The 22,431-nt window shown below is 41.2% G+C and overlaps 1 protein-coding gene across 3 annotated transcripts in view; it reads right to left on the minus strand.

The window, feature by feature from the left end:
* The window catches only part of phf20l1 (PHD finger protein 20 like 1), a 122,480-nt gene that overhangs the window by 63,546 nt on the left and 36,503 nt on the right, over positions 1 to 22,431 (minus strand). For all 3 annotated transcript variants that reach the window (XM_072259743.1, XM_072259738.1, XM_072259748.1), the window contains exons 6-7: positions 21,232 to 21,320; positions 17,128 to 17,338 (exon numbers count right to left, since the gene is read on the minus strand). In XM_072259743.1, coding sequence (XP_072115844.1) covers positions 17,128 to 17,338; positions 21,232 to 21,320 — 300 coding nt within the window. The remainder of the gene's footprint in view (positions 1 to 17,127; positions 17,339 to 21,231; positions 21,321 to 22,431) is intronic.

A 22,431-nucleotide genomic window follows, 5' to 3' on the forward strand; every position in this document is an offset into this window, starting at 1 on the left:
ACTATCCAAATAAAGGCAGTAACACCAGAGAGTACCGCGCAGGATAGTTTTTTGCAGCAACATATAGAGGTACCAACTAGAGAAGGGGCAGTGTTGGATCTCCTGTTAGGGAATGAGATAGGTCAGGTGACAGAGGTTTGTGTTGGAGAGCACTTCAGGTCCAGTTACCACAATGCTATTAGTTTCAATATAATTATGGAGAAGGATAGGTCTGGACCCAGGGTTGAGATTTTTGATTGGAGAAAGGCTAACTTTGAAGAGATGCAAAAGGATTTAGAAGGAGTGGATTGGGACAATTTGTTTTATGGGAAGAATGTAATAGAGAAATGGAGGACATTTAAAGGTGAAATTTTGAGAGTACAGAATCTTTATGTTCCTGTTAGGTTGAAAGGAAAGGTTAAAAGTTTGAGAGAGCCATGGTTTTCAAGGAATATTGGAAACTTGGTTCAGAAAAAGAGAGATATCTACAATAAATATAGGCAGCACGGAGTAAATGAGGTGCTCGAGGAATACAAAGAATGTAAAAAGAATCTTAAAGAAATTAGAAAAGCTAAAAGAAGCTATGAGGTTGCTTTGGCAAGTAAGGCGAAAATAAATCCCAAGGGTTTCTACTGTTATATTAATAGCAAAAGGATAGTGAGGGATAAAACTAGTCCCTTAGAGAATCAGAGTGGACAGCTATGTGTGGAGCCAAAAGAAATGGGGGAGATTCTGAACAATTTCTTTTCTTCGGTATTCAATAAGGAGAAGGATATTGAATTGTGTGAGATAAGGGAAACAGGTAGGGAAGTTACGGAAACTATGATGATTAAAAAAGGGGAAGTACTGGAGCTTTTAAGGAATATAAAGGTCGATAAGTCTCTGGGTCCCGACAGGAGGTTGCCTAGGACTTTGAGGGAAGTTAGTGTGGAAATAGCAGGGGCTCTGACAGAAATATTTCAAATGTCATTAGAAACGGGGATGGAGCCAGAGGATTGGCGTATTGCTCATGTTGTTCCATTATTTAAAAAGGGTTCTAAGACTAAACCTAGCAATTATCGGCCTGTGAGTTTGACGTCAGTGGTGGGTAAATTGATGGAAAATATTCTTAGAGATGGTATATATAATTATCTGGATAGACAGGGTCTGATTAGGAACAGTCGACATGGATTTGTGCATGGAAGGGCATGTTTGACAAATCTTATTGAATTTTTTGAAGAGGTTACTGGGGAAGTTGACGAGGGTAAAGTGGTGGATGTTGTCTATATGGACTTCAGTAAGGCCTTTGACAAGGTCCCACACGGAAAGGTTCAATCATTAGGTATTAATACTGAAGTAGTAAAATGGATTCAGCAATGGCTAGATGGGAGACACCAGAGAGTGGTGGTGGATAACTGTTTGTCTGATTGGAGGCTGGTGACTCGTGGTGTGCCTCAGGGATCTGTACTGGATCCAGTGTTATTTGTCATATACATTAATGATCTGGATGATGGGGTGGTAAATTGGATGAGTAAGTATGCAAATGATACTAAAATAGGTGGAGTTGTGGATAATGAAGTAGGTTTTCAAAGCTTGCAGAGAGTTATAGGCCAGTTAGAAGAGTGGGCTGAAAGATGGCAGATGGAGTTTAATGCTGATAAATGTGAGGTGCTACATTTTGGTAGGACTAATCAAAATAGGACATACATGGTAAATGGTAGGACATTGAAGAATGCAGTAGAACAGAGGGATCTAGGAACAATGTGCATAGTTCCCTGAAGGTGGAATCTCATGTGCATAGGGTGGTGAAGAAAGCTTTTGGTCTGCTGGCCTTTATAAATCAGAGCATTGAGTATAGGAGTTGGGATGTAATGTTGAAATTGTACAAGGCATCGGTGAGGCCAAATTTGGAGTACTGTGTACAGTTTTGGTCACCGAATTATAGGAAAGTTGTCAACAAAATAGTATGATGACAAACCAAGTTATCAGAAGATTGATGCTAATGAGAGAGAGATAAGGGAGACAATGGAGAAACATTCAAAATGCTAATAAGAGAGAAGAGAGAGATTAACGAGAAAGAAATATAATTCAGATATTGACAGACCGTTTGCTTTGAACCTGAACTGTTTGAAGTTTGATGGACAGGCGATACCCTAGCAGGGGGATAAAAAGAACAGGTTCGCTAAGGCACGACTCACACCACGAGATCACGAGATAACGAGACTCTGGAAGAGCGGTGTGCCCCCACAAGTTGGTGGGAGTTTGGAGGTGGAAGAGCGGTGTGCCCCCACAAGTTGGTGGGAGTTTGGAGGTCTGGTTCGAGGGAACCGACCATAGACTCACAGGGTGAAAAGGTATGATCAGCGGGAACCTGGTGCGTGTGTCCGCCCTTGCCTGGGTGCCGGGTTCACCACGGAAGAACCGTCGTATCCGGAACTGAGGGGTCACAGTCGGTGACCACAGCGGGATAGAAGACATAACAGAGTCCGCCCGAAAGCCAACTGCGAAGAACATCAAAGGTCTCCTTGAATCAAAACTTGCATTTCTCTCTCTCTCTCTCTCCCCCCAACGGCACAACAGCAATTACTGCAAACTGCACTAAGCTGAACTCAACTCTGCGTCACTTAAGACTGATCATTTTACCCCTAGACTGCGATAGAGCTTGGTTGATTCCTATTACCCTAGTTCCGTGTACATGTGTGTTTTATCATTGCTAACCTGTTGCATTTATATCCTTACGATTAGAGTACTGTGTTACTTATTTCTTTAATAAAACTTTATTAGTTTCCAGTAATCCAGACTCCAACTAGTGGTCCATTTCTGCTGGTTTGGCAAACCAGTTACGGGGTACGTAAAAATAGAGAGAGTACAGAGAAGATTTACTAGAATGTTACCTGGGTTTCATCACCTAAGTTACAGAGAAAGGTTGAACAAGTTGGGTCTTTATTCTTTGGAACATAGAAGGTTGAAGGGGGACTTGATAGAGGTATTTAAAATTATGAGGGGGATAGATAGAGTTGACGTTGTGACAAGAATACACAATAGATTAAGATGTTAGCTGTCCTGTGTGATCAGCAGTTGGTCTGCCACCTGTCTTCAGGAGAGAGCGAGATAAGGAAAACAATGGAGCAGCATTTGGAGATGTGTAATGAAGGGACGGGGGAGAGAGAGTAACAGAAGGCGGGAGCTGTCAAGAGCGGCTTCCCCTTTGAACCCTGAACTGTTTGAAGTGATGGACAGGCGATACCCCAGCAGCGGGATAAAAAGGGACAGGTTCGCTAAGGCAGGACACACACGACACCCGAGGTAATGAGACCCTGGAAGTGGTGCGCCTCTCACAAGTCGGTGGGAAGCTTTTGGACGGCTGATCGCGGGATCAAGCCATAGACGCACAGGGTGGAAAGGCACGATCGGCGGGAACCTGGTGTGTGTCCACCCTTGCCTGGGTGCCAGGTTCAGCGCAGGGAAACGATCGTATCTGGAAACGGAGGGGTCACGGTTGGTGACCTCAGATGACATCACAAAGGACTCGCCCGAAAGCTGACTGCGAAGGTCTGTGTGGAAGCTGTGTTGAATATTCATTCGTTTTGCTCTCTCTCCTCTGCCCCACTGTCCATCGCCATGGCAACGATTACTGTGAACTGAACTAAATTGAATTGGACTTTGTTTCACTTTGAAACTGGTCATTTACCCCTAGACAACGATAGAGCTTGATTAATCTTGTTATCTTAATTCTGTGTACATGTGTGTTTATCATTGCTGAACTGTTGCATTTAGTATCCTTTTTGATTAGAGTACTGTGTTGCTTGTTTCTTTAATAAAACTTTCTTAGTTCTAGTAATCCAGACTCCAACTAAGTGATCCATTTCTGCTGGTTTGGCAACCCAGTTACAGGGTACGTAACAACGTGGATAGGCTTTTTCCATTGAGAGTGGGGGAGATTCAAACAAGAGGACATGAGTTGTGAGTTAAAGGGCAAAAGTTTAGGGGTAACATGAGGGGGAACTTCTTTACTCAGAGAGTGGTAGCTGTGTGGAACGAGCTTCCAGCAGAAGTGATTGAGGCAGGCTCGATGTTGTCATTTAAAGTTAAATTGGACAGCTATATGGACAGGAAAGGAATGGAGAGTTATGGGCTGAGTGCAGGTTAGTGGGACTAGGTGAGAGTAAGAGTTCGGCACGGACTAGAAGGGCTGAGATGGCCTGTTTCCGTGCTGTAATTGTTATATGGTTATAAATGCTGAGTTAGGCTACATCTGTGGAGAGACAAACAGAATTAATGTTTCTAGTAACTTCAGTTTTAAAACCAAATCTAGAAACAGGTTTAAGCAAGTCATAAAATATAGAGAAAGGAAAAAGGAACAGAAGGGAAGACCTATGAAAGATTAGAAGGCAGTTGAAATTAAATTAAAAGTTATGAGAGAACAAGGCAAAATAAAAGAATCCTGAGAGGTACAAAATTAGATCACAGATCATGAACACAGAACATTGAACAATACAGCATAGTACATGTCCTTCCACTGTGATGTTATGCTGACCTTTTAACCTTCTCCAAGATCAATCTTATGCTTCCCTCCCACATCGTCCTCAATCTGCCAAATGCAGCTATCAAATTAGCACTCAATAAATTGAGTGCCATGGTTAACAAACAAGAAACTGCTAACTCTGGTGCCTTTCACATCCTTGCTGGGGACTTCAATTAGGCTAGCTTGAAGAATACTCTGCCCTACTACAATCAGTGCATTACCTGCAGCACCAGAGGATACAACACAGTCGAGCAGTGGTACACTATCGTCAAGAATGCCTACTGCTCTATCCCTCGACTTTATTTCAGTAAATCTGAGCATCTGGCTGTCTTCCTCCTACCTGCTTATAGGCAGGGAATAAAGAGCAAGATACTAGAAGAAAACACAAAAAAGGTCACTGGAGGCAATGGAGCAGCTACTAGGCTCCTTTGAGTCAGTGGACTGAACCATGTTCATGGGCTTAGAGGGCCTGAATGAATATGCCACGATTGTCAAGCTTTTATAAAGATATACATGGAGAGATATCACCATCTACAAGCCCTGGTTGAGTTTAAAACCAAGGGATTCAAAACCTGCCGTGAATTAGATCGGTGGTGTTCCGTACTAGCAATCCAAAAAATTACAAGGGGTCCAAATATGCCCTCCAGAAAGCCATCTCACATGCAAAGTGGCAATTCAAGACTAAACTTGAATTGCAGAGAGATGTTTGATAGCTATGGCAGAGCCTGAATGTCATCACCTCCTATCATACAAAGCAAAACCAAACAAGATAAATAACAAGGTTGGTTTCCCAGATGAGACCATAAGACCATAGATAGAGGAGCAGAATTAGGCCATTTGGCCCAAAATCTGCTCTGCCATTTCATAATGGCTGATCCAATTTTCCTCTCAGGCCCAATCTCTTGCCTTCTCTCCATATCCCTTCATACCCTGACCAATCAAGAATTAATCAGCCTCTGCCTTAAATATACATAAAGACTTGGTCTCCATAGCTGCCATTGGCAAAGAATTCCAGATTCACCACCACCTATCTAAAGAAATTCCTCCTCATCTCCGTTCTAAAAGGACACCCTCTATTATGAGGCCGTGTCCTCTGATCTTAGACTCTCACACCATTGGAAATATCCTCTCCACATCCATTCTATCAAGGTTATAATGAGGTTTCAATGAGGTCATTCCTCATTCTTCTGAATTCCAGTGAATACAGGCCCAGAGCAATCAGATACTCTTTATATGACAAGCCATTCAATCCTAGAATCATTTTCATCATCCTGCTTTGAACCCTCTTCAGTTTCAGCACATCCTTTCTAAGGGGCCCAAACCTGCTCACAATATTGCAACTGAGGCATCACCAGTACTTTATAAAGTCTTAACATTACATCCTTGCTTTTATATTCCAGTCCTCTTGAATCAATACTAACACTGCATTTGCCTTCCTCACCATTGACTCAACCTGCAAATTAACCTTTAGGAAATCTGTACAAGTACTCCCAAGCCCCTTTGCATTCATTTTTTAAAATTTTTCTCTATTTAGAAAACTGTCAACCCTTTCATTGTTTCTACCAAAGTGCATGAGCCTACACTTCCCGACACTGTATTCCAGCTATCATTTTTTTGCCAATTCTCCTAATCTGTCTAAGTCCTTCTATATCCATAAGACCATAAGACAAAGGAGCAGAAGTAGGCCATTCAGTCCATCGAGTCTGCTCCACCATTTTATCATGAGCTGATCCATTTTATCCTATTTAGTCCCACTGCCCCACCTTCTCACCATAACCTTTGATGCCCTGGCTACTCAGATACCTATCAATCTCTGCCTTAAATACACCCAATGACTTGGCCTCGACTGCTGCCCGTGGCAACAAATTCCACAGATTCACCACCCTCTGGCTAAAAAAATTTCTTCGCATTTCTGTTCTGAAAGGGCGCCCTTCAATCCTGAAGTCATGCCCTCTCGTACTAGACTCCTCCATCATGGGAAACAACTTTGCCACATCCACTCTGTCCATGCCTTTTAACATTCGAAATGTTTCTATGAGGTCTCCCCTCATTCTTCTAAACTCCAAGGAATACAGTCCAAGAGCGGACAAACGTTCCTCATATGTTAACCCTCTCATTCCCGGAATCATTCTAGTGAATCTTCTCTGTACCCTCTCCCAACGTCAGCACATCCTTTCTTAAATAAGGAGACCAAAACTGCCCACAGTACTCCAAGTGAGGTCTCACCAGCGCCTTATAGAGCCTCAACATCACATCCCTGCTCCTATACTCTATTCCTCTAGAAATGAATGCCAACATTGCATTCGTCTTCTTCACTACCGACTCAACCTGGAGGTTAACTTTAAGGGAATCCTGTACGAGGACTCTCAACTCCTGTTGCATCTCAGAACTTTGAATTCTTTCCCCATTTAAATAATAGTCTGCCCGTTTATTTTTTCTGCCGAAGTGCATAACCATACACTTTCCAACATTGTACTTCATTTGCCACTTCTCTGCCCATTCTTCCAATCTACCTGCCCTTCCACTTATCTTCATATCATCAGGAAACTTTACAACAAAGCTACCAATTTCATCATCCAAATCATTAACAGATAACGTAAAAAGAATCAGTCCCAACTCAGACCCCTGTGGAACATTACGAGTCACCAGCAGCCAGTCTGAAAAGGCTCCCTTTATTCCCACTCTTTGCTTCCTGCCAATCAGCCATTGCTTTATCCATGCTAGAATTTTTCCTGCAATCATCATCATCAGGTGCCATGCCCAGTTTGAGCTTTGACTGCCATGGCCCACACACTCCTGTTTCGGGTCAAGTGGATCAATTCATTGGTATTCATTTCCAGTTCTCTGGCTGCTGTCTCCATCATCATTTGTCTTTGTCTTCCTCTTGCTTCCTTCCCTTCAATCTTTCCCATAATTACCATGCATTCTAACTCCTCTTTCCTAATCACATGTCCAATGAAGTTACTTTGCCTTTTCATGATCTCATACATTGTTTCTCTTTTTGTGTTTGCTCTGTTCATCACATCCTCATTAGATATTTGTTTCGTCCATATTCTTTGCATCCTCCTCATAAACCACATCTCTGCTGCTACAATTCATTTCCTCATGTTACTAGATATTATCCAACATTCTGAGCCATATAACATAATTGGATAAACGTAACATTTCAGTACTCTGAGGTGGGTTGTCATGCCTAGTTTAGTATTGGTCAGTATACTCTTCTTTCTTGTAAAGGTGTCTTTTGCCATCCCTATTCTTCTTTTGATGTCCATGTCGCACCCGCCATCTGATGTCACCCAGCTTCCTAAGTAGCAAAAGTTCTGTTTTATGTCTTCCCCGTTTATTCTCAGCCTGCAGATAGGATTCTCCTTCTTTTTGGATATCACCATACATTCTGTCTTTTTGCAATTGATAGATAGACCCATTTTTGCACTCCTTCAACAACTATATCAATTAAGTTCTGTAGTTCTTCCTCCATACTTGCAATTAAGACAGTGTCATCTGCATATCTGAAATTATTGATGTTTTCACCGCCAACTTTGACTCCCAAGATGTCTCTTATTTTTTGTAATATCGTTTCATTGTACACATTAACTAAATCAGGGAGAATACACACCCTTGTCTAACGCCTCTCTTGATTTTCATAAACTGACTCACTTCTCCATCTATTCTTACAGCGGCAGTTTGTTCCTAGTACAGATTTCTGCTTAGGTGGAGGTCTTTCGAATCTAGATCTAGAGTTTTCTGTAATATTTCAAACAACTTATTGTGCTTCACTTTATCAAATGCTTTTGTGTAGTTGATAAAACAAAAAAATCTTTTTGAACTTGAATAGCTCTTTCTGATAGTATCCTTAACATCAATATTGCATTTCTTGTACCTTTATCTTTCACAAAACCACATTGTTCATTACCTATTTCAGCTTGTATCTTACTTTTAGCTCCTGTCATCAAAATTTTTAGAAGTATCTTGGTGATATGACTCATTAAACTTATGGTCCTATGTAATTCACATTTTATTGCTCCAGCTTTCTTAGGAAGAGTGATAAATACTGATTTTTTCATCTCTTCTGGTATTATTCCAGTCTCATAAACGTCATTGATTAAATCAGTAAGTTTTTCAATTCCATAATCTTCAAGGGCAATAATTTGTCCTATTACTAATTCATCAGGACCTGCTGCCTTTCCTTTCTTCATCTTATTTATTGCATTACGAACTTCAGATTTTAAAATACTTGGACTTTCAATGTTTTTCTTAATTTCTGGTTTTTCGCCTCGATTGTCTTCAAACAATTCCTGAATATACTCAGTCCATCTGTTCATAATCTCATCTTTTTCCATGATAATGGTACCGTCCTTTGCTTTCAAACATCCACCTGAAGAACAGAGGAGCTTTTTATCAGTGATATTCTTGATTTGTTGATGTAACCTTTTTGGATCAGTAATAAGGATTCTTTCTATTTGCTCACATTCTTGGTTTAACCATCCTTCTTCGGCTTTTTGACATAAGCTTTTAACTTTTTTATCTAAGGACTTATATTCTATAGGATTTGCCTTCTTCCATCTCCTTTTTTCCATTAGATTTTTGATTTCATCTGTCATCCATTTATTCTTTGTGCTTTTTTCTTTTTTAGGAATCACTGACTTTGTTGATTCTACCAAGGCATCCTTTACAGAGTTAAACTTCATTTCTATATGATTGTTATCATCTTCAACAGGTTCTATTTCTAGACTTTGAAATCTATTCCTTACTTCAATAGTAAATTTTTGTCTTAATTTTTCTTCTTATTAATTGCAAGTAGTCAAGGGATTGTTCAGGTTTTTGCTTCCTTAGTTTTTCAAGTTTTACTTTTACATGACATGGTACTGAGTTATGGTCACTATTACAGTCTGCACCTGGATATGTTTTGCATTGAGTCACTGAGTTTCTAAATCTTTGGGAGATCTAAATGCTAAAGTAGGACAAGGTGCTGATGGAAATACCATAGGAAAATTTGGACTTGGGGAAAGAAATGAAAGAGGTGAGAAAAGGGTAGAATGGTGCAAGACGAATAATCAGGTCATTATGAATACCTACTTTAAAAACCATCCAAGGCGCTTGTGGACCTGGCCAGGTGATAACACTAGAAATCAAATTGACTTTATTACTATTCCTGCAATACCATGGGCTCACAGCTTGTTAAGCAGCCTCATGTGGGCACCTTATCAAAGGCCTTCTGAAAATCCAAAAATCAAGAATCAACCGATTCTCCTTTGTCTATCGGGCTTAGTCATAATCAGAGTCATACTTTATTGATAGCGAGGCAAATTGGTTTTTGTTAGAGTTGCACCATAAATAATTAAATAGTAATAAAACCATAACTAATTAAATAGTAATATGTAAATTATGCCAGGAAATAAGTCCAGGACCAGCCTATTGGCTCAGGGTGTCTGACGCTCTAAGGAAGGAGTTGTAAATTTTGATGGCCACAGGCAGGAATAACTTCCTATGATGCTCTGTGTTGCATCTCGGTGGAATGAGTCTCTGGCTGAAGGTACTCCTGTACCCAACCAGTACATTGTGTAGTGGATGGGAGACACTGTCCAAAATGTTACTTCTTCAAAGAATTCTAAAAGATTTGTCAGGCAAGATCTTCCTTTGAGGAAACTATGCTGACAGTGGCCTCTTATATCATTTGCCTCCAAGTACCCTGAGACCTCATCCTTAATAAAGCTAATCTTTAATCTTTAGACATGGAAGCACAAACATCCAAAGCCCTCAAAGACCATGTGTTATCAGTCTTTGAGGCTGATGTTCAAACATCCTTCAGAGTGGTTAACCCATGGAAAGCATCTGGCCCAGATGGTGTTCCTGCCCAAGTAGAGGACCTGTGCTAATCAACTAGCATCTTCAACTTCTTGCTCTGGCGATCAGAAGTACCCACTGCTTTAAGCATGCTTTAGTCATACTAGTTCCTAGGAGGAATGTGGTAATCTGCCTCAATATTAATCGTCTAGCAGCACTTACATACACTATGGTGAAGCGATTCAAGTGGTTGGTCGTGAAGCCTATCAATTCCTGCCTAAGGAGTGATCCGGATCCACTCTAATTTTTCTACTGGCACAACAGGTCAACAACAGACGCCTTTTCATTGGGCCTTCACTCAGCTCTGGAACATCTGGACACTGAAGATGCAAACATCAGGATGCTCTGCATTGACTGCAGCTCAGCACTCAACACTATCATCCCCTCGAAACTAATGACCAAACTCCAAGAGTTAGACCTTGATAACTTCCTCAGAATCAGGTTTATTATCACTGGCATGTGACATGAAATTTTTTAACTTAACAGCAGCACTTCAATGCAATACATAATCTAGCAGAGAGAAGAAAAAATATAATAATAAATAAAAGTAAAAGTAAATCAATTACGTATATTGAATAGATTTTTCAAAATGTGCAAAAACAAATACTGTATATTTAAAAGAAGTGATGTAGTGTCCAAAGATTCAATGTCCATTTAGGAATTGGATGGCAGAGGGGAAGAAGCTGTCCCTGAATTGCAGTGTGTGTGCGTTCAGACTTCTGTACCTCCTACCTGGTGGTAACAGTGAGAAAAGGGCATGCCCTGGGTGCAGGAGGTCCTTAATAATGGACAGTGCCTTTCTGAGACACCGCTCTCTGAAGATGTCCTGAGTACTTTGTAGGCTGGTATCCAAAATGGAGCTGACGAGATTTACAACCTTCTGCAGCTTCTTTCGGTCCTGTGCAGTAGCCCCTCCATACCAGACAGTGATGCAGCCTGTTAGAATGCTCTCCACGGTACAACTACAGAAGTTTTTGAGTGTATTTGTTGAACTCTTCAAACTCCTAATGAAGTATAGTTGTTGTCCTGCAATCTTTACAACTGCATCGATACGTTGGGACTAGGTTAGGTCCTCAGAAATTTTGGCACCCAGGAACTTGAAACTGCTCACTCTCTCCATTTCTAAGCCCCCTATGAGGATTGGTATGTGTTCCTTCATCTTACCCTTCCTAAAGTCCACAATCAGCTCTTTCATCTTACTGATGTTGAGTGCCAGGTTGTTGCTGTGGCACCACTTAGTTGGCAAATCTCACTCCTGTACACCCTCTCGTCACCACCTGAGATTCTACCAACAATGGTTGTATTGTCAGCAAACTTATAGATGGTATTTGAGCTATGTCTAGCCACACAGTCATGTGTGCAACTGGATTCTTGTATTCCTCACTGGCAGACCCCAGCTACTACAGTTTGGCAACATCAGCACAGGTGCAACACAAGAATATGTGTTTAGACCCCTGCTTTACTTACTTTATACCTGGACACTGTGTGGCCAAGCACAGCTCCAATGCCATATTTAAGTTTGCAGATGATACTACTGTTGTTGGTCAAATCAAATATGGTGACGAATCAGCAAATAGGAGGGAGATTAAAAAAACTGGTTGAGTAGTGCCACAACAATGACCTCTCATTAAATGTCAGCAAAAATAAAGAACTGATTAAACTACAGGAGAAAAAAAGTCAGATCCATGAGACAGTTCTTATTAGGGGATTGAGACAGAAGGGAGTCAGTAACTTTAACTTCCTTTGCATCATTATATCAGAGCAATAACTGGTACTAACATGCAAATACTATCTCAAAGAAAGCATGATAGCACCTCTATTTCTTAGAAGTTTGCACTGATTCAGCATGTCATTTAAAACTCTGACAACTTCACCAAATGCACAGTTGGTTGCATGGTCTGGTATGGAAACACCAACGTCCAGGAATGGAAAGGACTACAGAGAGTGATGGATACAGACTAGTTCCTCACAGACAAAGCCCACCCCACCACTGAGCACATTTTCATAGAGTGCTGCCTCAAGAGAGCAGTGCCCAACATCAAAGAGTTCCACCATCCAGGCCATGCTCTCTTCTCGCTCCTACCACTGAACAGGAGATACAGAAGCCTTGGGTTCCTCAATTCCATATTCAGGAACAGTTATGCATGAAGCTCAAAGAAATGGTAGGAGATCTTAAATGGATTTTTTGCATCTATATTTACTCAGGAGACAGATACAGAGTCTATAGAAGTGAGGTGAAACAGCAGTGAGGTCACAGACTTATATAGATTCTAGAGAAGGAGGGGCTTGCTGTCTTGAAGCAAATTAAGGTTCACAAATCTCCAGAGCCTGATAAGGTGTTCCCTTGGACCTCATAGGAGGCTAATGTAGAAACTGCAAGGGCCCTAGCAGAGGTACTTAGAACATCCTTAACCAAGGGTAAGGTGCCAGACGATAGGATAACATTTGTTTGTTATGCAAAAAATGCTCCAAGAATAAGCTAGTAAATTGTAGGGAGACTGATGTTAGTAGTGGGTCAATTATTTAGAGGTATTCTAAGAGGTAAGGTGTATAAGCATTTCGCTAGACAGAGCTTGATTAGTTAACGTGGCTGTTATGTCATCTCTAACCAATCTGTGCTTTTCAAGATGGTTAGCAGGAACGTTGATGAAGGAAAGACAGTGAATATTGTTTACATGGACTTTAGCAAGACCTCCAATAAGGTCTCACATAGGGGTTGGTTAAGAAAATTCAGTTGTTTGGCCTTCAGGATGAAGTAGTAAATTGGATTAAGCAGTTGCTTAGCAGGGAAAAGCCAAAAAGTTGTAGTACATAGTTGTCTCTCTGACTGGAGGACTGATTAGTGGCCTGCCATAAGGATTTTATTGTTTGTCATCTCTATTAATGATTTCGATGAGATTATGGTAAACTGGATCAGCAAATTTGCAGATGACATCAAAATCGGGGGCATAGTGACAGTGAGGAAGGATGATAAACGATGCAGTGTGATCTGGACCAGCTGGAAAAAGGCAGATGGAATTTAATGCAGACAAGTGTGAGGTGTTACACTTTAGGGGAACAATCCACAGTACAACATACACAGTGAACAGTTGAGGACTGAGGAGTGCGGTAGAATGAAGTGATCCGGGAATATGGATACATAATTCACTGAAAGAAGTGTCATAGTAAGGAGGGTTATACAGAGAGCTTTTGGTACATTAGCCTTCATTAAGCAGAGTATTGAGTACAGGAGTTGGGATGTATTGTTGAAGTTGTACAAGACATTGGTGACACTAACTTTGGAGTATTGTGTGCAGTTCTGGCTACCTATCTACAAAAAAATAAGAAGATTGAAAGAGTACAGAAAAAATTCACAAGGATGTTGCATTGATGAGGACTTGTAGGGAAAGAGTGAATAGATTAGGATTTTATTCCTTGGAGCATGGGAAAATGAGGGGAGATTTGATATCAGTATACAAAATCATGAAATGTATTAACAGCGTACATGCAAGCAGGCTTTTTTCCACTGAGGTTGGGTGAGATTGGAACTAGAGGTCTTAGGTTAAGGGTGAAAGGCGAAATATTTAGGGGGATGCGGAGAGGGAAACCTTCTTCACTCAGAGGGTAGTGCAAGTGTGGAACTAGCTTCCAGCAGAAGTGGTTCAAATGCAACATTTAAAAGAAGTTTTGATGGATGGAAGTAGTACAGAGGGATATGGTTCAGAAGCAGGTAGATAGGTCTATGCAAAATAATGAGCTAGATGGGCCAAAGGGCCTGATTTTGTGCTGCAGTGCTCCATGGTTCTAAGTACCAGAGGCAACACCAAAACAGACTTGAGGGACCATTACAGGAACCCTTCCATGAATCACACGGAGTCAGATTTAGCTTGAGTAGACAAAGGTGCCTCTTGGATGAGTCTCCAATGTAAAAAAAAGAGTTCAGTCAGGCTAATGGGATAAAAAAAAATGTTCAGAATTCTGCAAGCTTCCATTTAAGAATGCAAAGGACCTTTAGGTCATCCTAATTAAGCATAGGAGTGTTGAGATGGGGAGGTGTAGGGGACAGGAAGAGAATTGTGTCCAAGGCAAATATAAACTGGTTGGGACTAGGACATTGTCAAGATGGTGGCGGGCATGAGATGCATCATGGGTGAACATAGAAAGAGACAAGTCAATGGGAAAAAGAACATATCAATCTGCAAAGATTTATTTTAATTTACCATCCCACTTTTCTGTTTTTGATCATCCTTCAGAGGCTGGTGTTTTCACTGGGACTCAACACCCCTTTCTGTAACTGAACATTAGACTTCTATACAGGAAGAACCAGTCAGCCCGAGTTGGCAGCAATATCACAAGTTCCAACACATTGAGCACTGGTGCCAGCACAGTCTTGTGCTCAGTCTGGTGCTGTCTCATAACTGTGCTGCCAAATCCAGCTCAAACAGTATCATCAAGTTTGCTGATGATACAACAGTGGTTGAACTCATCGGCATCAATGATGAGTGGGCATACAGAGAGGAGGTAGAGAAGATATTCAAAGGGTGTGAAAACAACAACCGGAGCCTCAATGTGGACAAGATGATTGTGAGCTTCAGGAAGTCTCAGGTTGACCACTCTCCATTGCACATTAGTGGCTCTGCCATGGAGAGGGAAGAACACAAAGTTCCTTAGTGTGCACATAACAATTTAACCTGGACCCACAACACCACCTCATTAGTCAAGAAGGCACAGCAACATCTATACTGAGGAGACAGAGGCATACATGGCTCCCTGCACCCATTCTAATAACGTTCTACAGGAACACCTTTGACAGTGCCTTTCTTGTCTGGCTGCATTATTGTGGTACAGAAGCTCAAGGCATCGGACCACAAGGTGCGAGGGGAAAGTAGAACACCACTGAAAGGATCACAGTGATTTTTCTCCAACCTATTTGTGACATTTACTGGGAACATTGTATATGAAAGGCCCAAGGCATCGCTGAGGATCCCTACCCACAATCCCATAATCTCCTTTACCCATTACCATCAGAAAGGAGGTACAGGAACATCAGGACTAGGACCACCAGACTAACTAACAGCTTGTCCTGCCCACCCCCCCCACCCCCGGCTATGAGACTAATGAATACCCTACCACCACAGAGGTCTCGTTACTAGGACAGCAAGCTGCTTACTTTATTGCTTACCTGTCTACACATTTCACATGCATTTTGAATTAGACAGGATCTTATTTGCAGTAATTTTTTTTAATGTACTGTGTGTGATATATGTATTGTGGGTGCACTGCGATGCAGAAGAACATTATTTCATTTGGTTATGTGTGTGTGTGTGTGTGTGTGTGTGTATACACACACACACACATTTAAAAGACAATAAACTTGAACTTTGAACTACACTGTTCCAAAGCAGACCAACTTGAGCTCAAGAATCCATGAACCCATTATAAAATAAAATAATTTCAAATAATTGGAATTCAAAAAGCCTAATCAGTTAGTTTGCTCTATCACTGGATACCACATGGGGAGTCCATCAAACAAGGCCCAGTTTTGTAGAGATTCCCCAGCATTACTTTTCGATCAAGCAATAGAAACACATCTGGCTAAAATTCAATAGTGACTGTCGGTGGTTGAAGTAGCAGACAAAAGGGAAGAGCTTTTTTCTTATTATTTTGATTTGCTAATATGTTTATTTTTATTCTATTAATTTAAAATTTCATTAAATACTTTTAAGTACCTAACAAATGTCAGACACACAAGAACTTTAAAATTATAACAGCATTAAAAATACATTCCACAGCAAAGTTGTGGGCATGGTTTAGCCTGTTTAAGAAAGACTCTTATGAGCAGGGTTTGCTCATTACAGGACGGCCTGCTGTGGTGCACAAAGAAACTTGGATAACTGAGCTGGTAGGATTTCTCTTCTTTATTTCCAAACTTCATGATACCGAAAATTGGCAAATCTCTGAAGTAGCAAGATACAACTTCTAAATCCCTGATAAATATGGGTAAGATTATAACAAAAGTATTTGAATGCATGCAAATGCTGGATTATATACCTTGGACCTAAAGAGGAGACATCAACTAATTTGCAAATGATAAACAATGGAAGGTCCACAAGCAACACACATCAAAGTTGCTGGTGAACGCAGCAGGCCAGGCAGCATCTCTAGGAAGAGGTACAGTCGACGTTTCGGGCCGAGACCCTTCGTCAGGACTAACTGAAGGAAGAGCTACTAAGAGATTTGAAAGTGGAAGGGGGAGGGGGAGATCCAAAATGATAGGAGAAGACAGGAGGGGGAGGGCTAGAGCCAAGAGCTGGACAGGCGATTGACAAAAGGGATATGAGAGAATCATGGGACAGGAGACCCAGGGAGAAGTGGGAAGGGGGGAAAACCCAGAGGATGGGCAAGGGGTATAGTCAGAGGGACAGAGGGAGAAAAAGGAGAGTGAGAGAAAGAATGTGTGTATAAAAATAAATAACAGATGAGGTACGAGGGGGAGGTGGGGCATTAGCGGAAGTTAAACTGAGTTTAAAAATGACATCCAGACGTGCAGAAAATAACTAAAATTATAAATAGCAGTTATTTTATTTTTAAGACTAGAATGTTAAGTAAAAGTTATACTCATGTTTCACCTCATGCTCCCCTTAAACATTTCACCTTTCACCCTTAACCTGTGACCAGATTCAGCTGGACTTTATCAATTCTAGAAACTATTTCTTATGAAAAGATTATTCTCGATTGGGCACAGTGCTGTTTTATCATATTTTTGGGCATTCTTCCTAAAATGAATTGACCTATTAAAATCAAGTTGCTGTTATACCAACCTGAGATATCAACAGTTACAGGTTCTTCTTGATTTTTTTGTGCTTCATCCTCTTTTACTTTTGCATTTGATATTCTTCGTTCTTTTTTGAAATGGGATCCTCTTCCCATTTTTCTCTCCTCCTTTTCTTTATTAACTCGGTGCTTAGCAACTGGCTTACTCTTTGCAGCGGCAGCAGCTGCTGTAGCAGCTTTAACAAGAGCTAACCAATCCTGTAATAGAAGTCTCAATTAGAGCCGTTTCCAACAATTTTGAAAAAACATATCCCAAATACTATAAACAAGAGAAAATCTGCAGATGCTGGAAGTTGAAGCATACTAAACCTGGTTACATTTCAATAGAGATTATTGGGCTTCTCTCCTCCAGTCTCAACAAGCTTAATTTCCAAAGTTACAGCATTCACCAAGAAATTTAGCTAGCACTGAAGCAACAGGTTACACTGGCAGAGGTAAAAACAAAAGGCCTCTGTAACTGCCTCAACACCAAATCAGAAGGTAATCTTTAATTCTAACTACGTGCAACAGGTGTCAGTAGATTTGGGCTCTGCTTTGATATTTAATATCTTACTATTTAATGAACAGCAGCACTGGAACAATACTTTCAAATAACAAACAATGCTAATGTTCAGGATACTGGAAGAAAAAAAAGACCATTTTATTTTTGATAGCTAATAACCTGAATAAGGTTCAGGAAGTTATTATCCCCCAACCATCAAGCTCTTGAACAAGAGGGGATAACTTCACTGAACTTCACTCATCCCAACACTGAATTGCTCCCACAACCCATGGACTCACTTTCAACTCAAGCTCTCAATATTTATTGCTTATTTATTATTATTCTTTTATTTGCTTTATTTCCCATTTGGAATTTGCATAGTTTGTTGACCTTTGCACATTGGTTGTTTGCCAATCTTGCTCTGTATGTTTTTTCATTGATTCTATTGTGTTTCTTAATACTTACTGTGAATACCCATAAGAAAAAGAATCTCAGGGTAGTATCTGGTGACATATACGTACTTTGATAAATTTCGTTTGAACTTTCAACTTTTAATTTTGGAAAAAAACAAGTTACCTAAAAATAATTTTAATTTCAGGTATTGCCAAAAATGCATTGGATATAAGAAATAACAAAAAATTTCTTTTAATGTTGAAATCAAAATCACTTCCATCACTTGCACGGGCAGATTATTCCACACTGACCACGCTGAGTAATGAAGTTTCACCTCATGCCCCCCTTAAACATTTCACCTTACACCTTCAACCCTTCACCACTAGTTACAGTCTCACCCAAACTCAGTGGGAAAAGCCTGCTTGCATTTACCCTATCTATACCCCTCATAATTTTGTAAACGGTCATCAAATTTTCCCTCAATCTTCTATGTTCTAGGGAACAAAGTTCTAACCTTATAAATCATGTCCTCCAGTCACGGCAACATCCTTGTAAATTTTCTCTGTATTATTCCAATGTCATTTTACAACCTTCCTGAAGCTAGGTGACCAAAACTGCAGACAATACTCCAAATTAGGCCTCAAAGACTCAAACAATTTCAACATAACATTCCAGCTCGTATACTCAATCTGAACAACCTGTGCAACGTTATACTTCCCAACTCTTCCTCTGCTACATTGACAACTGCATTGGCACTGCTTCATGCACCCATGCCGAGCTCATCAATTTTATCAATTTTGCCTCTAACTTCCACCCTGCCCTTAAATTCATTTGGTCCATCTCTGACACCTCCCTCCCATTTCTCGATCTCTCCATCTCTAGAGACAAACTGTCAACTGATAACTTTTATAAACCTACAGATTCCCATGGTTATCTCGACTATACCTCTTCCCACCCTATCTCCTGTAAGAATGCTATAATACCCTTTTCTCAGTTTTTTCACCTCCACTATCCTTCTCCTTTAAAGAACAGGGGTTTCCCTCTCTCTACTATTGATGCTGCCCTCACCCGTATCTCCTCCATTTCCTGTACATCCATGCTCATCCCATCTTTCTGCCGCTGTAACAGTGATAAGAGTTCCCTTGGTCCTTACCTACCACCCCATCAGCCTCTGAATCCAACACATTATCCTCCACAACTTCTCCCTTTTCCAAAGGGATCCTACCACTAAACATATCTTTACCTCCCTCTCCCGTCCACTTTCCACAGGGATCACTCCCTCCACGATTCCCTTGTCCATTCATCCCTCCCCATAAATCTCCCTCCAGGTACTTATCCCTGCAAGTGGCCTAAGTGCTACACCTGCCATTCACCTCCTCCCTCACCTCCATTCAGGGCCCCAAACAGTCCTTCAGGTGAAGTAACAATTCACCTGTGTATCTGCTGGGGTCGTCTATTGTGTCTGGCGCTCCCAATGCAGCCTCCTCTACACTGGTGAAACCCCTCTTAAATTGGGGGACCGCTCCGTTGAGCACCTCCACACCATCCACCGGAAGTGGGACTTCCCAGTGCCAAACATTTTAAAATCCAACATGTTGATTCATTCTTTTCTGCCAAGATGAGGCCACCCTCAGGGTGGAGGAGCAACACCTTATATTCCATCAGGGTACTCTCCAACCTGATGGCATAAATATTGAATTCTCTTGCCTGTAAACATTGTTCTACCCTGGATTGTCCTCCCAAAGTCCAACACCTCACACTTGCCTGCATTGAATTCCATCTGCCAACTTCAGCTCATTTTTCCAGCTGGTCCGGTTCCCACTGCAAGTTTTGATAGTCTTCCTTGCTGTCTACTACACCCAAAATCTTGGCATTATCTACAAATCTAGTTAACCACATCATCATATAGGTCATTGATACAGAGGACCCACCAGTGATCCCTGCTGCATCCAGTCAGAGAAGCATCCATCTAGTACCGCTCTCTGGCTTCTCCCACAAAGCCAATATCTAATCTAATTTATTACCTCATATTGAATGCCAAGCAACTGAACCTTCTGGACCAACCTCCAATGCCTCCCACTCCATTACCTCTAAAACAACGGAACCTCAGAATACTGAGCTGCCAATCCTGCCCCTCCTGCAACTAATAATGGCTACAGTATCATAAATCCATATGTTGATCCATGCCTTGAGCTCATTTGCTTCTTGCTTTGAAATATGCAACTCAGAACATTAGTCCCATCATGCTCAACCATTTGCTTCCTTACCCTGAGGTCTTAACAACATGCCTCCACACCACTCCACCATCTGCTCCACTCCTCATGCAATACTAGCAAACCTTCCCGTTAAGATGCGTCCTCCTCCAGATCTCAAAGAGAATTATTTTCTTTAAAAACAAAGACGAGTATTTCATTTTCTTATGAAAATGCAAACTTACTTCTGGATAACACCTGCTGGATTTTGTGGCGATCAGTCAAAACACTGACACCTTCCCAGGAGGCATCCCAAATATAGAGCAAGCATATGAAATTGATAAAGAAAGGTGCCATAATAGCATGAAAAATAGAGAGAAGTGTGTGATTGACAGGCTATGTTGAAAACCTGGTGAGTGCACATTCTCTGTGATGATGGGCAGGAAATGTGAACAAGAGCACCAGGAAGGGAAATGAGTGGTGGAAAGAGGGGTGCAGCTCTGTCAGAAATAGTAAAAACCTAAATTGAAAAGATAATTATCCCAAATTATATCTTCAAACATAGATTTTCCAACACATCATGCATAGTGGGATGCTCTCACAAGAGAACAGATGATGGAGTGTTTCTATTATCAAAAGCACACAAAAATAATAGTCATTTAGTTGAGGTTCAAAAAACAGGCACAACTGTCAAACTACTTTATCTCCAAAGCAATGATACTGAAACTAATTATTTGGTACCTATAAAGGTGCTAGTTGTGGGAAATCATTTGGTGCAAATTGACCGCTTTATTTTCTACATTACACATGAAACCACATTTTAAAAATGAGTGTTAAATGCTTTAAAACGCCCTAAAAAGGATGCAAAATACACTTTGCAATTGCAAGTCTGTCTTTCTTTCAAACACCAAAACTTCAAGATGGGAATCCATGAACAAAAATCACAGAATTAGGAATCATGTCCCTCATCTATAGACAGCAATGATCTCCAAGTACCCTTGGCATCTAAATGATCAAGAGCTTACCTGCCCTTTGGCATCTTCTGGCATTGACTTTACATGTATTCGCTTCAGAGACCGTATCACACCATCGTAAAACTGCACTGTGTAGGTTCCTGTTAAAAGTCAATGAAAAGAATTAGATCTGGCACGTTCTTAGAGAATACAAGACGTAAGTAAGGATTTTATTAGGATACATCTATGCCACAAATTCAGAGCAATATAGCATAGATACAGACCTTTTGGTCAACAAGTCCACACTGACTTCGGTGCCCACCCAGCCAGCACTAATATCCTGTGCTCAACCCATATCCATCAAAGGCCCACACCTCCATGTATCTATGCATCTCTCTAAGTGCTCCTTAAAAGATACTGGACAACAGGGTGACCCATTGGGGCACCCTTTGAGAGAAGGGTAGTGCAGTCTGATGTGACCAGAATGAACATTAAATTTTCCTGAATGCTATTGGTATCGCTTTGCTTTGGAAACTGAAGTAGAAAAGCTCAGTTTTTTAAAGAAGAACGATGAATAGCAAAGCAAATATAGCTCCTCCTCATTTAACAAAGGACACTTCTGATGGCACTTCTGGTTTACTGGTAAACTTCCGGTTTACCTGCCACCCTGTGCCTCTTGTCATTCTGGAGACGTGTAGTCCTTTCACCAACCCCCTCCCCCCCCCCCCCCCCCCCCCCGCCGCCGTCTCTTCAGCTCTTCTGCTGTTTGTTCTTTGTTTCTGATCCTGGAGACGTGCATTTCTCAGCTCCTTTGTCTCTTCTTCTCTCCTCCTTCTGTGCCTGTTTTGTCATTCTGGAGATGTGCAGCCCTTTCATTCCCCGTCTCATCTCTTCTGCTCTTTGTTGTTTGTCTCTGATCCTGGAGATGTGCATGCCTCTCCTCCTCTGTCTCTTCTTCTTTCATCTTTTTTTGTTCTCTTTGATCCTGGAGTCATGCGGCCCAGTTCTCTCCCTCTCCTTGTGGCCTCCCAATGACGCTTGGCGTCATCTCGTGTCCCTCTTCCCTTTCCAGGCGACATAATTAAGCTGACCTTTTTTTTTTTACCATAATGCTGGATAGAAGGTACCAAGCAGTAACACCAAAGGATGCTGATTACTCTTGATGATGTGATTGGCACTCTCCTAAATGGACGTGATATAGTCACCGCTGTCCTTTGACAGCAGCAAAGGGTTTTATGGTGTCTCGAAGTACGTCATTACAATAAGATTTAG

The sequence above is a fragment of the Mobula birostris genome, chromosome 1 (assembly GCF_030028105.1).
Source record: "Mobula birostris isolate sMobBir1 chromosome 1, sMobBir1.hap1, whole genome shotgun sequence".
In the NCBI taxonomy this organism is placed as follows: Eukaryota; Metazoa; Chordata; class Chondrichthyes; order Myliobatiformes; family Myliobatidae; genus Mobula; species Mobula birostris.